The 22,354-nt window shown below is 38.2% G+C and overlaps 1 protein-coding gene across 1 annotated transcript; it reads right to left on the bottom strand.

The window, feature by feature from the left end:
* Positions 1-2: 2 nt before the first annotated feature.
* PP2D1 (protein phosphatase 2C like domain containing 1) lies at positions 3-21,973 on the bottom strand (the record flags this gene model as incomplete). Its single annotated transcript, XM_079116163.1, has 4 exons — positions 3-1,206; positions 18,525-19,588; positions 20,089-20,098; positions 21,970-21,973. 4 exons carry the CDS (start codon positions 21,971-21,973, stop codon positions 416-418), a joined length of 1,869 nt encoding a protein of 622 aa, XP_078972289.1. The 3' UTR covers positions 3-415.
* Positions 21,974-22,354: the final 381 nt, after the last annotated feature.

Here is a 22,354-nt window from a genome sequence, read left to right as displayed (position 1 = left end):
CATTTTATTTTGATCAGTTCAGTATATTGCACTAATTATTTTAGGTCTTTTCATTATATGAAATCTACCATGTGTCAGATGATTTAATCTATTTAAGTGTTGGACTGCTAGCAGAACTTGTACATTTTACAGTAATTCAGATTAGTAAGGAAAACAGTTCACCAGTGTTTAGTTTTATATTGAGGTGCTCAGGTTGGAATAAAGTGGTATAAAAAGCAAGTGCTGGTTTTTCTCTTTTTTGGCATAAAGTGGTGAACATATGTAAATGATATTATATAACCTAAATTCCGCTTTTATATTTTACTACTTAAAATTATTTACATTATATTGATGTATCATCATAACATCTGCTTCATAAACAAATTGCTTTGTTGCATTATATTTTGGTAATCTGGATAATTAGAACTTTATTTTTTTATGGCAGCAACTGATATTCACTTCCACTGAGAAATATTACCATAACTGTAATATTGTCTCTGGACCCAGCCTCTAAAGCAGCATTTACAAGTTTATGGCTAATATACTCAGCTGCACCTTCATAGAAATTTTTAACGCGTGATTCTTTTCCACTTGTTTGCACATCATCTGCACTGGTTAGTCCTTGAGTTTCTCTCTCACTGCTAGTCGTTGCTGGCGAAGGTATTTCTACATTTTTAGGATCATCAATACTATATTCAGAATATTTTAAATCAGACAAGTTTTTGGAATTTGTGGTTGACACACATTCTTTAGATTCAGGTTCACGCTGAAACAATACATGGATATTACCCTCAAATTCAGTATTACTTCTGCCACTTTTTGAAAGAGACAAAGGACCTGTAGATGATAGAGCTTCTAATTGTGTGATAGAGGCATATGTTTCTTTATACATGTGAAACAGTGTTATTACCATTGCAGTGACTTCCTTTTTATCCAAAACTTCCCAGAGTCCATTAGTTGCTAAGATAAGGAATTGACATAAGTCATCCATAGGAATAGAAATAGTTTGAGGTGCTGGGATAATGAATTTTTTCAGTTTGAGACTTCCATGAAATCCTAGTCCTCTTGTGGTTTTTATTTGCCCTTCTAGGAGCCCATACGGTTCATTTGAACTGATCACTGCTCCATTCTGAAGTACTCTTCTTCTTTCTTTGATGTTTCGTGTAGTATGTTCTTTGGTTAGGCAAAAACCTTTTCCATTTCTGCATAAGACTGCTTGTACATTACCTAAAAGATGATTTAAAAATATGAAAAATTGTCCTAGAGATTTAATAACTAGTTGTATCAATTACTAATGCTGTGATTTTAGTGCTAAACAGAAAGCAGGCCATGTAAACATTTTTAAATATGTATACTGAATGATTTATGACTACTTAGATTTCAAACTGAGAAACCAATTTTACTGTTTAAAATACTGGGTTTGGTATTAAAATAACTAAAACCACAGATAATTAAAAATAACTCCTAAATCAAAGTTTTTTTATGAAACAGCTTCAGAATGTTTATTTTGGAGTCGTTGAACTTTTTTATAATCAACATATATTCCATGTAGCAGGATCTTATTTTTTTAAATGTTTAAATAAATGCTTTTTCAGTTAAAAACACTTTTTTTTTAAAGCAGAGTCTGACAGTTGTGTAATTGGTTGAAGTTAAAATCTGAATGTACTTAGGTACAGTAGCATTCTAACTTTTCATAACCACTGTTAATTTGATTCTTATTAGGTTCCTTCAATGTGTGGAAAAAAATATGTATTTATGTATTAAGTGGAAAATAGGCAGCCACAACATTTAAACCCCTCCTTTGAGAACTGAAATGTTAAAAGAGTTGATAGTAATTTGTTCGTACTTGAATTCATGATGTGTGTTTCATTAGTCTTAAAGTCTAAACATGCTCTGAACAGATTAAAGGATGATAGTATTACTAAAATTATAGTTTCTTTAAAAGTCACAGGGTTTTATTTTGTTTCCTAGGAAAAAATATTTCCTCAGAGTTTTTAGGAACATAATTATGTTCTTGGTACAGTCATTTATGATTTATAAAAAATTGTTCCGAGATGGGGTTAGTAGTCTTGTTTAAATATTGTATCCTTAGAAGTAAATTCATAGATTAGTATGCCAAATTTACTTTAGATAGAATGTTCTGACTTTATTCTGCTGCACTTAGGATCAGAATTTTATTGCTTACAGGGATTCATTTCTAAGCGTTCTTTTTTGCAATGCTTGAGATTGAGCCCAGGGCCTCACTCATGCTCGGCAAGTGCTCTACCACTGAGTAACATCATAAGCCCTTTTAAATTTTATTTTGAAGTAGGAACTCACTTAGTTGCCCAGGTTGGCCTTGGATTTTCAATCCTCCTGCTTCAGCCTCACATGCAGCTGGAATAAAAGAAGTGTACCACTGAGACTGACTTAAGCCATCCATTTTATTTAGATAAAGGAATTTAGCCTTAGAAGACCTGGGAATGTAGTTCAGTGGTTAAAGTGCTTTGCCTCAGTGTGTGAGGCCATCAGTGCTGGGAAGAAAAGAAGGCTGTGGTTCATGTAAGTGATGAGACAGAAAGCCTAACTTGAGGAAATTAGCGTTGGATATATGCTAATAACATTGGCTCATTTACATAATATGAATTGTTGACGTCTATGTTTGTGAATTGGGACCAAAAAGTGATATAGCCATGCATGCACACCTGTAATCCCAGCAGTTTGGGAGACTGAAGTAGGATTGTGAGTTTCAAGACAGCCTCAGCAACTTAGCACCAGGCCATAAGCAACTCAGAGAGACCCTGTTTCTAAAATATAAAAAAGGGCTTGGGATGTGGCTCAGTGGTTTAGCACCCCTGGGTTCAATCCCTGGTACCAAGAAAATAAAAATAAAAGGTATTTTGGGAACCTGAGAGCTATGTAAATGATAGTTCTGAAATTAGACTTCATTTATGTATTACTTTGGTTATTTCTTAATAACCAATAATGTTTTAATGCTGATCATTCTAGTTACACAAGGTAAATTGGTAAAATAATTCTTGATTTTTAGTGAGTTGTAAATTATTAATCGGCAAAGCAGCATGGAAATGGTACTTAACATGCCAATTGATTAAACAACATTTGGATGCAAGGTTCAGTACCTCTTTGGCATTAGAAAAAATTTTGTGTGTACATATGAATAGTGCTATGAAAAATCCAACAGAATTTGGTTCAGAACAGTTAATACCATTGACTTCCTAAATGTTCACTAGCATGTGGCAAGCCAAAATTCGCTCAACAAAAAGAAAAGGCACACTTCCCTGCCAATTTGACTTGAAAGGAATTTAGGTTAGCCAGGTGCAGTGGCAGATGCCTATAATGCCAGCTCCTAGGAGGCTGAGGCAGGAGGATTGCAAGTTTAAGGCCAGCATAGGAATTTAGCAAGACCCTGTCTCAAAAAGGACTGGGGATGTATCTCAGTGGTAGAGCACCCCTGGGTTCAGTCCCCAGCACCACAAAAACAAACACAACTTCAGTAGAAATATGAACTTAAAATGGTAGAATGGTCAATAACTTGATTGAACCCAGGAACACAACCATGGAAGCCACATCCTCAGCTCTTTTAGTTTTTATTTTAGGAGAGGGTCTTACTAAATTGCCAAGGCTGGTCTCAAGTTTGGTGATCTTTCTGCCACTACCCGCAACTGATAAACAGCTATTTGGGTTTTAATTTTGTCTCTACTGAGAGTTTGCATAGTCTGTCCTCCCAGAGGTGCATGCCAATTACGTCTCAAAAAGAAAAACAAAAAAAAGGCTGAGGATGTGGCTCAGTGGTAAAGCACCTACTTGTGGTACCAAAAAAAAAAAAAAGGAAAAAGTTTCCTGTACCATCTGTGTAGGGAAAACAAGAATGCCTAGCCAAGTGATAAAATGTGTGATGAAAACTTACACAAATTGTTCTGGTTTTTTTTGTGGAGGGGGAAACCCTAGGGATTGAACCCAGAACCTCACATAGTAGGCAAGTACTCTTATCACTGAATTACATCCCCAGCCCTCTTTACTTTGAGATAAGGTCTCACTAAATTGCTCAGGCTGGCCTTGAACTCCTACTACATTCTCCCAAGTAGTTTGGGATTATAGGCTTGAGCCACCTCACTCGACCATTACACAAATATTTTAATCTGAGCATAAGAGTTAAAATTCCTAATGTAAAGTTTCCAGCTTTTGAGAAAATGTTTCCAGAACAAAAATATAAGTCACTGGAAGAGCAGAATGTTTAGGGACAATAATCTTGGGGTTAAAAAGAGCTGCTTTGTGATGATGCTCAAGTATCCTTATGGTAACTATAATAAATGCTTTTTTTAGGGGGATAGGGGGGTGGGAGGGTAGTACTGGGGATTGAACCCAGAGGTGCTCTTTCACTAAGCTATATCCTCTGCCCTTTTTATTTTGAAACGGTCGTGCTAACTTGCCCAGGTTGCTCCCAGACTTAATCCTCCTGCCTCTGTCTCAGTGGGATTACAGGTATGTGCCATAATGCCTGGCTTCAGAGTGTTTCTTAGGCAGAAGGCAATAATGTAACTACTTTCTAAAATTACTGGGTTATCTCCGACTTTGTGAGGGAAACAGTCTAATGTACTCCAGGGTGAGCTCTACAATGAAAAGCACACTAGATGTGATTAATGGCAGATTAGACCCTATTGAAGAAAAGGTTAGTGAAATTGAAAACAGAGCAATAGAAACTACAAAACAAAGCATAGAAAAGATTTCAAAATCAAAGAGCATTAATGATTCAGGGACAAATTTCAAGTAGCCTCAAGCACATAAATTTGAGTGCTTTAGGGAAAGGAGAGAGGTGAGAAAGTAATTTTCATACATCATGAATTGCTTAAAAGCAAAAAACAATCTTTAAACTAGCCACAAGGGGGAAACCGTATTATGTATAGAGGAACAGAGAAAGTGGTGACAGCAATACAAGTGAGAAGGCAGTGAAGTAAGATTTTTAACATACTAAATGAAAAAATCTGTCAACATGGAATTCTATACCAAATGAACATTTATTTTAAAAAGCAGAGGTGCAAATAAAGTCTTGTGTTAAGAATTCATCACAAGGCCCATATTACATCTATACATATATCATTTTAATTGAAATTATGTAAAAGGTAATTAAAGTTTAATAGAAAAAGTGATAGAGAAAATATACTACATATATAATCAATAAGTCTAGTTGGGAATAAATGAAAGTGTACTATAGTAAGGATTTTATTCTATATGCCAAGTATTATACCACTTAAATGTAGACTGGAGACATTGAAGATGTATAATATAAGAGATGGGATTGTAACTCAGTGGTAGAGCACTCGCCTAACCCATGGGAGGCACTGGATTTGAGCCTCAGCACCACATAAAAATAAAGGTAATTGTCCATCTACAACTAAAAAAAGAAAAAATTAAAAAATAATAAAGTATGATATAAAACAAACTATTAAGTAACAGTTATAGCTGGCTGGATGTAGTGGTGCATGCCTGTAATCCCAGTAACTTAGTGAGACCCTGTCTCAAAATAGAAAATCAAGGCAATTATGGTGGCACACACCTGTAATCCTATCCACTGTGGAGGCAGAGGCAGGATTGCAAGTTCAAGACCAGATCTGCCAACTTAGCGAGAGCCCGTCTCACAAGAAAAACCAAAATAGACTGGGAATATAGCTCAGTGTTAAAGTGCCCCTGTGTCCGATCCCCAATGTAAGGACGGATGGATGGATGGACAGAAGGACTGACGTGTAGTACACCCCAGTACCAAAAAAAAAAAAAAAATACAGCTAATAATTCATCAAAGGAGATATAATAAAACCTTAGAAGAAGCCAGTAAGCCAGGTACTGAGGCATATGCCTGTAATCTCAGCTACTTGTAAGTCTAAGGCAGAGCATTGCAAGATAGAAGTCAGCCTGGCCAATTTGAGGAAGCTGTGTCTCAAAAACAAGATGAAAAGAGTGTGTGCCTAGTACATGCAGAGCCCTGAATTCCATCCTCAGTATTGCAAAAAAAAAAAAAAAAAAGGAAAAGGAAAAAAAAAAGTATTAAAGACTAGATGGAACATATTTTACCATACCACCAATCATATTGCATGTACATAGAATAAACACCCAATTAAAAGCCAAAGAGAAAAAATAAAATAATAATAATTGGGGGGGGGGGGGGGAGGCAGAGACAGAATTACTAAAAAAGCAAGACCCAAATATATACTGCTTTTTCTTCCCCCAAGTCCTAGGGATTGATTGAACCCAGGGGTGTGCTAACACTGATCTATACCCCCAGCCCTTTTTACTTTTTTTACTTCTTATTTTTGGACCTGGGGATTGAACCCAGGAGTACTTTACCACTGAGCTACATATCCTCCTCTTCTTATTTTCTATTTGGAAATAGGGTCTCACTAAGTTGCTTAGTGCTTCACTGAGTTGCTAAGGCTGGCCTCAAATTTGCAATCCTCATGCTTCAGCTTCCCAGGTCACTAGAATACAGGCATATGCCACCATGTCCAGCTTAATTTTATATTATTATTATTATTATTATTATTATTATTTTATTGTGCTGGGGATTGAACTCAGCACCTGTGCATGCAAAGCAAGCATGCTGCTACTGCCCACATCCCCAACACAATAAATTCTTTTCAGTATGAAGACAAAAATATGTTAAAAGTAAAGGAATGGAGGGCTAGCTCAGTTGGTAGTGTGCTTGCCTAAGGCCCTGGGTTCAATCCCCAGCACCACAAAAAAAAAAAAAAAAAAAAAAAAAAAGTAAAGGAATGGAAAAAGACATGATAGAAATAAAGAGCTGGAGTGATTACGCTACTGTTGAACAAGTAGACCTCAGACAAGAAAAATCGATAAAGAATATATCATAATTATAAGAGATCAATTGAACAAGCAAACGTTAGCATTCTTAAGCATATATCTAATTATTTCTTCAAAATTCTGAAAGCAAAATCTCATGGGAATTCAAGAGGAAATAATCAACAAATATAGTCAGTTTCAAACTCTCTTAATAACTGATGACGAAGAAGTCAACATAAAATAAGATCAGTAAAGAACACTGAGGACTGGAAAGATAACACCAATGACTTGGCCTCATTGATGTGTATAAAACAATAATAGGTACACAGAGAACATTTAAACAAGATAGACTGTATTCCGAGTCATAAAAATAAGTCAATAAATTAAAAATTTAAATCATAATGTATATTCTATGACTATGATATAATTAAATTAGTTTTTAGGAAAAAAAAGAATGAGCAGGCCAGGCACGGTGGTGCACACCTGTAATCCCAGTAGTTGGGAAGGCTGAGGCAGGAGGATATTAGGTTCACAGCCAGCCTCAGCAACTCAATGAGTCACCTTGGGTTCCTGGTTAAATCCACCGTACCAAACAACAACAACAAGAAAAAAGTGAAATCAAACACCAGGACAGAAAGCTAGCAGAAATCACATAGCAGAAACAGATAGAAAGATACTGAACATTAGAATTAGCAGACACAAAATATTAAGTGAATGTGTAATATATTTAAAAATAAGACCAGTTTAAAAATATATGGAAGCTGCCAGGTGCAGTGCCTCACACCTGTAATTCCACCAACTTAGGAGGCTAAAACAGGAGAATTTCGAGTTCAAAGCCAGGCTCAGCAATTTGGTGAGGCCCTAAGCAACTTAGGGAGACCCTGTCTCTAAAATATTTTTTAAAAAGGGACTTGGGGGGGTAGGGTTGAGGCTCAGTGTAGAGCAGCTTGCCTAGCACGTATGAGGCACTGGGTTCAATCCTCAGCACCACATGAAAATAAATAAATAACATAAAGGTACTGTGTCCATCTACAATTAAAAAAAAAAAATTTTTTTTTTTAAAGGGGACTGGGGATGTTGCTCAGTGGTAAGCACCCCTGGGTTCAATCCCTGTTACCAAAAAAAAAGTACACACACACACACACACACACACACACACACACACACAGGGAGCAGGGGAGGCTGGGCATAGTGGGGCATACCTGTAGTCTCAGCTACTTAGGAGTCTATAGGAGGATCACTTGAGCTCAGGACTAGGCAACTTAGAGATGCCATCTCAGAAAGAAGAATAAAAAATATATAGATACGGAGGAAACAAGAAATCATAAGAATAGCCAAAGTTGTTTAAGAAAAGAAAAACTAGAAACAAAAAAAAAAACCCTAAAATATTAGGAAAATGGAAGTGCTTGAATTTATGAATAGAGAATTAGTGAACTGAAAGAGATGTAAAGAAATTGTTAAAACTACCATACAAAAACATGGAAAAATAAGTTGAGCTCAGTAAGTTAAATGACATTAGTGATAGAGAAAGTCTAATATAAGCTTAATTACAGCTTCAGAATGGAAAGAATATGGGCTGGGGATATAGCTCAGTTGGTAGAGTGCTTGCCTTGTGTGCACAAGATCCTGGGTTCAGTCCCCAGCACAAAAAAAAAAAAAAAAAAAAAAAAAAAAAAAAAAAAAAAAAAAAAACCACCAGAATGGAAAAAATGGAACAGGGGCAAAATTTGTAAAAGATAGTGTTAGATATCAATTCACAAAGTCAAGAAGTCAAAATATCCCAAATTTATAATTTTTTAAAAACCTACTTTATAGATAATCATGGTGAAATTATGCCCCTTCAAAGACCAAAATATATTAAAAGCAGGGGAAAAAACTGACTACCTTTGATATGTCTGTCTTTTTTTATCAGGGAATATCTTTGAAATGCTAAGAGAAAATCTGCCAAACTAGAATTTTTTTTTTTTTTTTTTTTTTTTTTTTTTGTTACCCAGGATTGAACCAAGGTATTTAACCACGGAGCCACATTCCTACATCCCTAGCCCTTTTTATTTTTTATTTAAAGACAGGGTCTCGTTAAGTTGCTCAGGATCTCGCCAAATTGCTGAGGCTGGTTTTGAACCTGTGATCCTCCTGTATCAGCCTCCCAAGCCACTGGGATTACAGGCATGCACCACCATGCCTGGCCCAAACTAGAATTTTTTACTCAACAAAATATCTTTCAATTGTGCTTGCCTCACATGCACAAGGCCCTGGGTTCAATCCCCAGCACAAAATTTTAAAAAATCTTTCAAGAAAAAGAAACAATATAACACAAAGTGTATATTTGCCACCAGTGAACCCTCACTAATAGAAATTTTAGTGGATATACTTCAGGCAGAAGAGAAAACATCACAGATGAAAGAAGAAAGGATGTGGACAATAGTAAAAATTGAAAATAATTAAATAAAAATAAAAATGTATAAGCCAATAATAACCTCTTGTGTTTTTGGTTTTTTTCTGATGCTCGGCATCAGATCAAATCTAGAGCCTTGCACATGCTAGGCAAGCACTCTTATCACTGAGCTTTATCTCCAGCACATTTTTTTTTTTTTTGCAGTGCTGGGGATTTGAACCCAGGGCCTCGTGCTTATGAGGCAAGCATTCTACCAACCGAGCTATATCCCCAGCCCTATCTCTAGCACATTTTAAGGATTTTCTTATGAAATTAAAATATGCAACAGAATATGGGTAAGGAGGGAGTGAATAGAACTGAAGTGTTCCAGGGTACCTGTAGTGCTTGAAATAAAAGTGGTCATTAGCCAGCACAGAGGTGCACACCTGTAATTCCAGGAACTTTCCAGGCTGAAGCAGAGGGATACCAAGTTTGAGGACAGTCTGGGCAATTTAGCAAGACCCTGTCTCAAATAAATAAATGAATGAATGAATGAATGAATGAATGAATGAATAAATAAGCTGGGATATATTTCAATAGGAAAGAGCCCCTGGGTTCAATCCCCAGTACTGCAAAAATTTTTTAAATTAAAAAGTGATCAGCACCACTGGTATATGATGAGTCAAGAATGCATTTGTGAAGAAAGGCAAAAAGAACACTTTTTTTTTTTAAAAAGTAGCTGGCTGGGGAGATAGCTCAGTTGGTAAAGTGCATGCCTTGCATGCACAAGGCCCTGGGTTCAATCCCCAGCACCACAAAAAAAGTATTACAAACAAACACACAAAACGTAGTGTATCAGGCAGGGTAAACAGCTGAAAATCTTTTCTGTAAAAACAATGAGAAAGAACACTGGAAAAATTGTTGAAATCGACTTTCTAGAAATCAACCAACATCTTGCAAAAATCTGAGATATATTATCCAAGAAAAACAACTACAACTGGTGAGAACAGCGGGGCTTTTTGGCCTTTAACTTGACCTGCTTCAAACGGCTTCTCACCTCTGTGGTGGCATTAAAAAGCAGCACTGCCTCATAAGGATGGTAACTGTGACACTGAACAACCTAGCTGTCTCTGCAGAAGACAAAATAGCTTTGGACCTCCCTTTAAAACAAAAATCCCCAGAGAACTGTCACTATTTGAACTGACTTGTAACTCTGCAAAAAACTCCATTCGGAGATCTTGTCATTATTTGACCTGACTCAGCACTTACTCTGTGCAAACAACTCCGTTCCCAAGGTATTTGTCAAAAACAAACAGCAGCAATTATTTAAAATCACAGCTGCCTGAAAAGCATTTAGGCCTCACAGGAGACTAGCTTTAAAAATCCCCAGAGCCGCTGGGCTCATGGTGCACCCCTGTAATCTGTTACTCAGAAGTCTGAGGCAGGAGGATCACAAGTTCAGGATCAGCCTCAGCAACTGAGCAAGACCCTCAATGAATTCGCGAGGCTCTTTCTCAAAATAAAAAACCGAAAAGAGCTGGGGATGTGGCTGAGTGGTACAGCATCCCTGAGTTCAAGCCCCAGTACCACAAACCAGGAATGAGGTATCCATAGATATGGTTTTATAAAGCTCATGAATTTCTGAGAAAACAGAACATGCACATATGCAGCCTTTACACATGCACAGAAACTGAATCCTCATGGTGACTGACCTGGAGGCTCTACCCAAAGAGGAAGTGGAAGCTAATATAGAGTCTTAAACTGCCTGCCATTTTATTAAAGACAGACTCAACAAAACACAGACCCTCTCAATCCCAACAATGACTGCAAGATTTATTGGTTCAAGGGAGTATTGAAGGGAACCTTGACCTAATTGTTAGCTGACTGCTAAGCTGACCAAGCACAGCCATTATAGCTACACATAAGCATGGAGATTTGACAGTTCAGGGAAGTCATTTAAGAACAGCAGCAGCAACAAACCCTAGGAGGGGAGGAAAATCTGTTACTTAAAATATCTGATTTTAAACAAACAAACAAAAATTGTGAGACAAAGAAACAAAGCTAGTTCAATTGGGGTGTGGGGGTGGGGAATGAGTTAATAAGAATGGAAGCCCTTGGGTTGGGGTCATGGCTCAAGAGTAGAGCGTTTGCCTAGCATGTGTGAGACACTGGGTTCGATTCTCAGCACCACATGTAAATAATAAAATAAAGGTCCGTGAACAACTAAAAAAATAAAGAATGGAAGCCCAGCATTGGACTTTTATCAGATATAAATATATTTAAAGAGTTAAAGGAAAGTATGGCTACAAAAGGAAAGCATGATAATGCACCAAAGAGAGAATATCATTGAAGAGGATAAAGGGGCTGGGGGTTTAGCTCAGTGGCAGAGCACTTGCCTAGCATGTACTATGACCTGGGTTTAATCCCCAGAACTGGAAAATATCTATGTCTCTATCTAACTATATCTATATATCTATATCTGTCTATCTATCTATCTATCTATCTATATATATATATATATATCAATAGAGATGGATAGATTTAGATATCTAGATCTAGATCTAGATCGATAGATGGATAAAATCCTAACAGAGACATAGATGCAAAAACTCCTTCACAAAGTACTAGCAAACCAATCTAACAATATGTAAAAAAAATTATATACCATGAGAGAATCACAGCTCTGGGAGAGAAGTCCCCTATTTCTCCTTGGCTAGCAAAGCAATAAACCACCATTCTCCTTTTTCTCAAAACCGTGTCCTCATTATTGGATTGGCATCGGGACAAGGACCGAGATTTCAACAACAAATTTGGCACCCCAGATGGGACCCAAGAGCAGCCGCTGCTCCAGCTTTCCTGGGCGGGCCTGACTCTCCAAGGAACCTCACTTCCATGTTGAGGATTCATGGTGCTGGCAAACTTGTTGAGAGCCAGCTGCGGGAGAGTTTGGAGACAGGTGAGTTTGCCTAGGGTGGAACCAGAGGAGCTGTTCTGTGAGTAAAGGGAGGGACTGAGGGATCATCCCAGCGGCTGCTGAGGCTCCTTTTGCTTCGGGGAACTCCCGCCTTCTCTCCCTGAACAGTACAGGTTGCTCCATCATGGTCCTCTATGGGAAAAAGGAAACTGAACTCAGGAAAGTCAAAACAGCTTTGGCCATTTGCATGATCCCTGCCCTACGTATGCCTTATCCAGTTACCTGCCACCTGCCACCATGGACCTTTGGACTGCTCTGAAGCTGAATGCCCTTCACTGTCCATGCCCCACCTGACAGAGAACAAGCACTTTGGGTTACTTCCTCCAACTCTGTCCCCTTTCAGAAGGAAGCAGTTTGGAGATGTCACCCATTTTTCCATAGAAATGGAATATAGAAATGGACAGTGGGGAAATGTAACAGTGGTCCACTTTATGCTTTGATTATAGCCCTTGCTGCTCTGCCACTGCAACTTACTTTAAAAATGGACAGGTTTCTTTCTCTTCCTCTCTCCCTGCTCCTCCCTAATCTCTCCTCCTCCCTAATCTCAGGGAAACAGGATTAACTTTCTTCCACTTCCTACACAGAGTACACACCCACCATGGGAACAAAGTAATCCAGACTTTGGGGATGGTAACAGCGGATCTCAGATATGATTACAATTCCAGACAGAAAACACCTGGAATGCAGCCTTTGAATCACCTCTTTAAAAGTCCCTTTCCTGCTGATGGGCAGAAGCACAGCCTCTGGGTATATAATTTTTTTTTACATATTGTTAGATTGGTTTGCTAGTACTTTGTGAAGGAGTGTTTCTCCTTTGCTAGCAAAGCAATAAACTTCTTTCTCCTTTTTATTTAAAAAAAAAAATTATATATGTGTGTGTGTGTGTGTGTGTGTGTGTGTGTGTGTGTGTGTGTATAAAATGAACAATCAGGACTTATTCTAGGAAGACAAGAAGGAAAATTCAGGAGTGTTGACCCATACCTGTAATCCCACCTACTCAGGAGGCTGAATCAGGAAGGTCCCAAGTTCAAGGCCAGCCTCAGCAATTTAGAGAGATCCTATCTCAAAATAAAAAATAATAAAAACAAAAAGGGCTGGGGATGTAGCTCTGATAGAGTGTCCTGAGCGTTTAACCTCCAGTAGCACCAAAAAAAATTTTTGAATAGCATTTTTGTGGATATTCAAATGGCTAATAAGCACTTGAAAAGATACCCAACATCATTAGTTATCAGGGAAATAGAATTCAAAATTATAATGAGATGTCACCTCATACCCAAAAAGATATCTAGAATCAGGGTGATAGGCAACTGTAATCCCAGCTACTGGAGAGTCTGAGACAGGAACATCTGAAATTTGAGGCCAGCCTGGGCAATTTATCCAGACCCTGGATAAGTCCAAATAAAACTTAAAAGGACTGGGGATGTAGTTCAATGGTAGAACACTTGCCTAGCATGTGTGAAACACTGGGTTCAATCCCCAGTACTGGGGATGGTGGTGGGGAGTATGTAAAATTTGTGGAGTTTTTGATGCTAGGGAAAAAGTTTAATTGGTGATATATATATACATGCATATATACATATATACACTTAATTATGTATGTTCTGTTTTAATCCTGTAAGGATTAAAAGAAAACAAAAAGCATGAAGAGAAATTATAAATGCAATAAAAATGAGATGTGATAACAAAAATTAAGAATGCTAGTTTGGCCAGGCACACCTGTAATCCCAGCAGCTCAGGAGGCTGAGGTAGGAGGATCAAAATTCAAAGCCAGCCTTGGCAATGGCAAGATGCTAAGCAACTCAGTGAGAACCTGTCTCTAAATAAAATACAAAATATGACTGGGGATGTGGCTCAGTGGTTGAATGCCCCTGAGTTCAATCCCTGGTACCAAAAAAGAAAGGAAGGAAGGAAGGAAAGTTCAGAAGTTAACTTTTTACACATGTACAAATTCAACACTTATTCAATGATTTCATCAGTTCATGTTTTGTTAAAAGGTAAATAGTGTTTAAATTCCAGAACTATACACAAACCTAATTTTTTAGAAATTTTATCTTTTATGAATTTCAAACAAGAAAATTCCTTTGCTCTAATTATACCTGTTTCTCTTTTGTTTGTTTCGCACTATTGAACCCAGGTATGCTACACAACTGAGTTACAACCCCTGCTCATTTTTGGTTTGGGTTTTTATGCTTTGTTTTGTTTTTTGACACAGGTTGTCCCTATATTGCTGGGACTGGGCTCAAATTTGTAATGCTCCTTGTCTCAGCCTCTTGAGTCACTGGGATTACAGTGCATGACACTGCATCTGGATAATTATTTTATAAAATACAAAATGTACCTGGATATGGTAGTGCATATGATCCCAGCAACTCAGGTCGCTGAAGCAGAAGGATTGCAAGTTTGAGGACAATCTCAGCAAATTAGCAAGACCTGTCTCAAAGTAAAAAAAATTTTAAATGCCTGGACATGTTACTCAGTAGTTCAGTGGTTAAGTCCCTCTGGGTCCAATCCCCAGTATCGGAAAATATTTAAAAAAAAAAAGAAGCCTAGTTCTTGATTGGTGTTATAGTTCAGAAGTAGAACATTCGCCTAGCATGTGCAAGGCTTAGGGTTAAATCACCAGCACTGCAAAAATGAAAAAGTTGCTTAGGACTTCAATAAAAAACGTTTCTGGGGCTGGCCTCAACTTTGTGATCTTGCCTCAGCCTCCCACGTCACTGAGATTACAGGCATACACCACCATGCCCAGCAGCCTACATTTTAAGACAAAAACAGTGTGTGAAAAAAAAATGCATTCTGCAATTCAGTCATGATTTTTGCCACAGAAATGCTCCTGAAAGAAAGCATTTTAGATACTGTTCAGTCATTTTAAAAACTAAATTTCTGACCAGGTGCTGTGGCACACCCCTATAATCCCATCAGCTTGGGAGGCTGAGGCAGGAGGATCAAAAGTTCAAAGCCAGCCTCAACAATGGTGAAGCACTAAGCAACTCAGTGAGACCCTGTCTCTAAATAAATTACAAAAAAGGGCTGGGGGGCTGGGGAGAGAGCTCAGGCCGTAGAGTGCTTGCCTTGCAAGCACAAGGCCCTGGGTTCGATCCCCAGCACCACAGAAAAAAAAAGGTCTGGGGATGTGGTTCAGTGGTAAAGCACCACTGGGTTCAATCCCTAGTACCCCACCACCACCAATAAAAGCAGGTTGTATACATGAAGTAGTTAAACACAATTATATAGACTTGAAAATTAAAATGTGAGAAATGTTTGACCTAGAGATTAGAACTGACCAAACAGCAAAGAGTTTAGAAATAATGAATCATGGTGTACATTTATAGTTGTGTCTATTTATTGAATATTGACTATCTCGTCATTTCTCGTTTAATTTATAAGACTCCTGTGTCAAATGATACTTTCTAAAAGATGTCAAAATTCCAAAACTATGGGGTCAGTTCCTAGGTCGACCTGAAATCTGAAAAGCACCAACCCTTGAAGTAAGCCTGCTCTGAAGTTGTTCGGAATCTCCAGGTAGAGACAGAAATGGCAACCACCCTGGGGCAGGGGGCATTGCACTTGGTTTCTTGATATCCGTTAATCCCGAGTCCTCTGCCTTTGGGACCCAGAAGTGGAAGGGATCAGAAACAGCTAACTCTCAGGGGACTTGGCCTTGTCAGGGATTTTTTTTTTTTTTTTTTTTTTTTTTTTTTTTTTTGCGGTACTGGGGATCAAACTCGGGGCCTTGTGCTTGCGAGGCAAGCACTCTACCAGCTGAGCTATCTCCCCAGCCCACCTTGTAATGGATTTTGTAACTATGTGGCCCTTGGAATTCCACGTTGTCCACAAACCATGCACCCTGGCCTAGCCTCCTGGTCTCTGAAGCATGAAATCATGGGAGGATTTCCAGGGCTAGTCCTCATTGCCTCTGTGCCTCTGAAACCTGGAACAGATCATCTCACCTTCTGAATTTTCCACTTCTCATCTGAAATACTCAGTTAACAACACTTAGATATAATTAGATATTAGTACTCTTATAAGACTAAATGAGAAAAAAAACTAATCTCTAATCAGTATTCAGCAAGCAAAGATTATCACAAATAATCATTTTTTTCTGTGGAAAGGGCCATGGAATACTACCTAAGCAACTCCTGGAACTCAGGTTAACTTTTCTAAGATCCTTTACCTCTGGATTTTCCATTTTGGCAAACTCCTAAACTGACTTTAAGAACCAAAGGTCAGCAGGGCACAGTGGCACACACCCATGATCTCAGCAATAATTGGAAGACTGAAGCAGAAGGATCACAAATTCAAGGCTGGCCTAACTTATTGAGACCCCCCGCCCCCAGTCTCAAAAGTGGCTAAACTCCCCTGGGTTCAATCCCTAGTCAAAAAATAAATGAATAAATAAATAAACATAAAATATGCTTTGAAGGTCAAAAGAATTGTTTCCTAAAATAAATATAAAAGAAACAAACTGGACATGGAGGCAGAACACCTATAACCCCAGTGACTTGGGAGGCTAAGGAAGGAGCATCACAAGTTCAAGGCCAGCCTCAGCAACTTATTGAGAACTTCAGCAACTTAGGGAGACCCTGTCTCAAAATAAAAAAATAATAAAAGGTTTGAAAATGTAGCTCAGTAGTAAAGCACCCCTGATTTCAATCCCTAGTACCAAAAAAAAAAAAAAAAAGAAAGAAAGAAAATTCAGTCAAATTTGTGGAGAAGAGAATACACACACATAAAATTGCAGCACAAACTGTTACCCTTTCTGAGTTAAAACTGATGCTCGCTGGCCCGTGAGCATGAGGATGATCTATTACGAATGTATTAGTTATCAGAATAACTGACCCATTTGAACAGCTAAACTAAGAATAATCAAACAATTTGCTATTGTTATGAGCAAAGTAAATGTGCCAAGTGTTTTTTGTTTTGTTTGCATCTAAGTGTTATGTACTTGTTATGGTTTGGATCTGGAATGTTCCCCCAAAGACTCCTGTGTTAGGCAATGCAACAATATTTAAAAGTGAAATGACTGGTTTATGAGGGCTCTGACCTCATCTGTGGATAGATTAATATTTTGAATGAACTCACTGTAGGCAGGTGGGACATGGCTAGGAGGAGGAGAGTCACTGGGGGCATGGTCTTGGGGGACTCTGTTGGTGTCTGGCCCCTTCCTCTTGTGCTCGCTCTCTGCTTCCCTGCTGCTACATGCTGAGCGGCTTTCCTCTGCTGTGCCCTTCCACCATGATGATCTGCCTCACCTTGGGCTGACCCTGGACTGAACCTCTGAAACCATGAGCCCAAAGTAAACTTTTACTCCTTTAAGTTCTTCTTGTCAGGTATTTCGAACACAGTGACAAAAAGCTGACTAATACAGTAGTATATTTTCTTTCCATCTTTACCAACAACTCTATCACTACTTCATTTGGGAAACAATCTTTTTGTCACATTTTATTTGTGTCTCTTTGAAAAATATTTAAAATTGTTTTTGTACCTGCAATCTGCATTTAAACTGGCTTTTTTTTTTTTTTTTTTTGGAACTGGGGATTGACCAGGGGTGTTCTACCACTGAGTACATCCCTAGCACTATTTTATATTTTATTTTATATTTTATTTTATTTTTGCAGTGCTGGGGATTAAACCCAGGACCTCTGTTTGACAGGCAAGCATTCTACCAACTGAGCTGTATCCCCAGCCCAGCACTTTTTATTTTTATTTATTTTTTTTTAATTTTGAGACAGAGTGTCACGAGGTTGCTTATGGCCATGCTAATTTGCTGAGGCTGACTTCAAACTTACGATCCTCCTGCCTTGGCCTCCCAAATCATTAGGATTACAGACATGTACCACCACAACTTGGTTATTGTTTCTTAAAATGATCTGTGTAAACTGTGGTATATATATACAATGGAATATTACTCAGCCATAAAGAATGATAAAATTATGGCATTTGCAGGCAAATGGATGAAATTGGAGAATATCATGCTAAGTGAGATAAGCCAATCTCAAAAAGCCAAAGGACGAATGATATTGCTAATAAGTGGAGGATGACACATAATGGGGGGGAGGGAAGGGTTAGTGTTAGAGTTAGGGTTAGGGAGGGGGGCAAGTATGGAGGAAGGAAGCACTGTATAGAGGGTAAAGAGGGGTGGGGGGGGAAGGGAAAAAATAACAGAATGAATCAAACAACAATACCCTATGTAAATTTATGATTACACAAATGGTATGCCTTTACGCCATGTACAAACAGAGAACAACATGTATCCCATTTGTTTACAATAAAAAAAAAATCTGTAATTTTTAGGCATTAATAAATCACTAAATAGACTATTAAATAATTCTGGAAGCATGAAGGGTTTTACTGCCAGGAATCAAAAATGTTAAGGTTTTATCTATTGCTATAACACATACATACCAGCATTTGCAATGTGTAATACTCCTGAAATTATTTGTGGCATCATCTGAGAAGGGATGCTTTTTGGCAATCCATCATAGTTATTGGTTTCTTTCCAATTCTTATCAGCATAGGGATTTTTAATGCTGCCTTCCAAAATACAAGTAACTGCAGAACAGCCACTCCATCGAACCCTGGAAACTTCATTCCTTCCAAGACGTAAAAGCCTATCCATTCTCCAAAATGCTTTTGCAAATGCTTTGTGTATGTCCTCGTACTCATACCTCTGTGCTCTTGGCCTTTTGCGTGTGGAGGAAAAGAAGTCTTCTATTGCTGTGTACTCTTCTCTAAACACGGTGTGGAAGGAATTTACTACTCGTTGCTGTTCAGTCGTCATTTGGTAGGAAGGATCAAATCTGGAAAGCTGATGGAGAAGTAAAATCGGGAGTTCCACTGATGCCAAGTCTGCTGCTGAGGCACCATGATGTCCGTCAAACAAACCAAAGAAACACACGTTGGGCTTATTGCCAAAATTATTCATTATGGTGAATCTGTCATTCATGTCCACTTTCCATGCAGCATTGCCATCTCCACAGATGGCTACTCCTTTAATCAATAGATGAGATATCTGTTGAGAAGATACAGAACTCCCATCAATGTTATCAAAAATCTTATAGTATGACGGGATTTGTTTTTTCCCAAGTAGCTCAAAAGCATTATTAGTGTTCTGTAGGATTTTTTCATTGAACTCAAAAGTCGACAACAGTTGGGAAATTATAAATAGTCTCTGAGCCTCAAGGACTGGAGATGGGAGTTTCCTCCCACCCATCCACTGGAAACCCAGTGTAGCCAGAGCTTCATGATGCTTCTTATGGAAGAAAATACCGGTCATGTCAATTTCCTGCTTGCATAAGGAACAGGGGAATGTGATCCTTTGCGTGTCTTCCTGATACTCTTCGCTATCTTTTCTACGTTTCAAAACTTTGACCTTCCTAACATGCTTTCTTCTGGGTAGAACTGAAACACTCTCATCCGATTCAAATGTTGATTTTTTCTCATTCCATTTTCTTGATTTCCAAAACACTCTGTAAACAAGAAGAAAAATATTTACAATCTAGAAAAGTACAATAAAATTCTCTTCAAGTCAGTCATGGCAGTGCATGCCCATAATCCCAGCTACTGGGGAGGCTGAGGCAGAAGGATGGCAAGTTGAAGGTCAGCCTGGACAATGTAGTAAGATTCGGTTGCAAAAAAAAAAAAAAAAAGAGGAGGAAGAAAAAAAAAAAAAAACCAACATGGAGTTCCAGGGTTCTACCCTGAATACTAAAAAATTAAAAAACCTACACCAAAACCAGACTGATAAAAGGAATGATAGTAAAAACGGAATTTTTTTAAAACTACAATGAAGAAGTATGGGTTGAGGACAAGAAAGAAAACAGATGATTTGGAAAACTGAGGCCAGAGGATCATAAGTTCGAGACCAGTCTCAGCAAAGGAGTGAGACCCTCAGCAAATTAGTGAGAATTTGTCTCAAAAACAAAAAAAATTTTAAAAGGTCTGGGCACACAGTTCAGGGGTACAGTACCTCTCCAGTACTAAAAAAGAAAAGAGGTGGAGCTTGATCATATACTCTGTATAGATGGAGAGTAGACGCTCTTGCTTGCTTGCTTTTATTTGTTCTAATTAGTTGTACATGACAGTAGAATGCATTTATACATTTTGATAGATCGTACATAACTAGAGTGCAATATCTCATTTTTCTGATCATATATGTTGCAGGATCATATCAGTCATGCAGTCATACAGATACATGAGGTAATAATGACTGTTTCACCCTACTGTCATTCCTTCCCCCATGCCCCTTCCCCTCCCTTCACTCCCCTCTATCTAATATAAAGTCACTATTCTTTCCCTATCCCCCATCCCCCTATTATGAATTAGCTTCTGCATATAAGAGAAAACATTTGACATTTGGTGTTTTTTGGATTAGAGTTATTTCACTTAGCATGATATTCTAAATGCTGTCCATTTACCAGCAAATGCCAGAATTTCATTCTTCTTTAAAGCTGAGTAATATTCCATCATATATATATTTTCACACATTTTCTTTATCCATTCATCTGTTGAAGGGCATCTTGGTTGCTTCCATAGTTTAGCTTTTGTGAATTGAGCTGCTATAAACATTGATGTGGTTGTGTCATTGTAGTATGCTGATTTTAAGTCCTTTGGATATAAATTGAGGAGTGGGATAACTGGGTCAAATAGTGGTTCCATTCCAAGTTTTCTTAGGAATTTCCATACTGCTTTCCATAATGGTTGCACCAATTTGCATTCCCACCCTGAGGCTGGCTTTGAACCAGTAGTCCTTCTACCTTAGCCTCCCCAGTTGCTAGGATTATAGGTGAATGCCACCACACCTGGCTATTGTAGTTTTAAAGTTCATGTCATATAAATTTTTCAATCAATGACATCCTTATTTACTTACTATTATTTATTTATTTTGATACCAGGAATTAAAACCAGGGACACTTAACCACCAAGTCACATCCCCAGCCCATTTTATTTTTTATTTTGAGACTAAGTTGCTGAGGCTGGGTTTGAATTTGCAATCTCCTGCCTCAGCCTTCTAAGCTGCTGGGATTACAGGTGTGCACCACCATACCTAGTTAATGTCATCCATACTTCAATCCCATCAACAACTTTGATTAGCATCCAATTACTTTTTCAATATTTATAAACAAACAGCTACTATGGAAGGTGCTAAGATTTCCAAATGAATAAGGCTTTCATCTCCTTGCTTTGAGACAAAGAGGAGAAAAAGATCACAGTGCCAGCCACGTGCTCATGCAGGTCATTAATAAGGGGTTTAAACAGGTCATGTGGAGTGGAGGTCAGAGCCCCATCCTTGCTCCCAACCATGAACCTAGCCCCTCTTCTACCTGAGAAGAACATTATAAACCCTGAGAAACTAACCTAGAAAAATTCAGTTAAGCTGGGTGCAATGGCACATGTCTGTAATCACAGTGGCTCTGGAGGTTGAGGCAGGAGGATCATAAATTCAAAGCCAGCCTCAGCAATTTAGCAAGACTCTGAGCAACTTAGTGAGACCCAAAATAATTTTATTGAAACTCTGTCTCAAAATAAAAAATAAAATGGGCTGGGGCCCTGGGTTCAATCTTTGGCACTGAAAAAAGAAAAAAGTATACACCCAGTCATTTTGTGCATATGCTCAATTTCAATTTCCAAGTGTTAAAGGTAGTCATATTTGTTAAACTGCAATCAGCTAGATTAGAGACTGCATTAGTAATAGAGAGTATTTTGTTTTGCTTTCCCAAAATTAGCTGAAGAAATAAGATGGCCTACAAATCTAAATCTGATTGTAAACATAAGAAAAACTGAGGGTGCACTTAGGACTTTTCAAAAAAGGAGATATTAGTAAGGGCCCCTGGCTGTTTGTGGCACTCACCCATTATTCCAGCAGCTCAGCAGACTGAGGCAGGAGGATAGCAAATTCAAGGTCAGTCTCAGCAATTTGGGAGACCCTGTCTCAAAATAAAAAAGGCTGGGAATATAACTCAGTGGTGAAGCCCACCTTCAGTTCAATCCCCAGTACCAAAAAGGAAAAAAAGAAAGCAGTATCAGCAAGGGATTCAAGGCAAATCTAAAGGAATTACCAGTTAGCCGACAAAAAGAAAGAGGACCCAGAAGAAAAATGGACAGGAGCATGGAGGAGTAGGGAGAAGAAACAGTTCAATCACTTTCTTTTAAGCTTTTTTTTTTTTTTTTTAATTTTTAAAAATATTTTTTAGTTGTCAATGGCCCCTTATTTATATGTGGTGCTGAGGATGGAA

Source organism: Sciurus vulgaris (genome assembly GCF_902686455.1).
Source record: "Sciurus vulgaris genome assembly, chromosome: 16".
In the NCBI taxonomy this organism is placed as follows: Eukaryota; Metazoa; Chordata; class Mammalia; order Rodentia; family Sciuridae; genus Sciurus; species Sciurus vulgaris.
The sequence above is the reverse complement of the archived record's forward strand: the minus strand, read 5'-3'. Positions and strand labels throughout refer to the sequence as shown.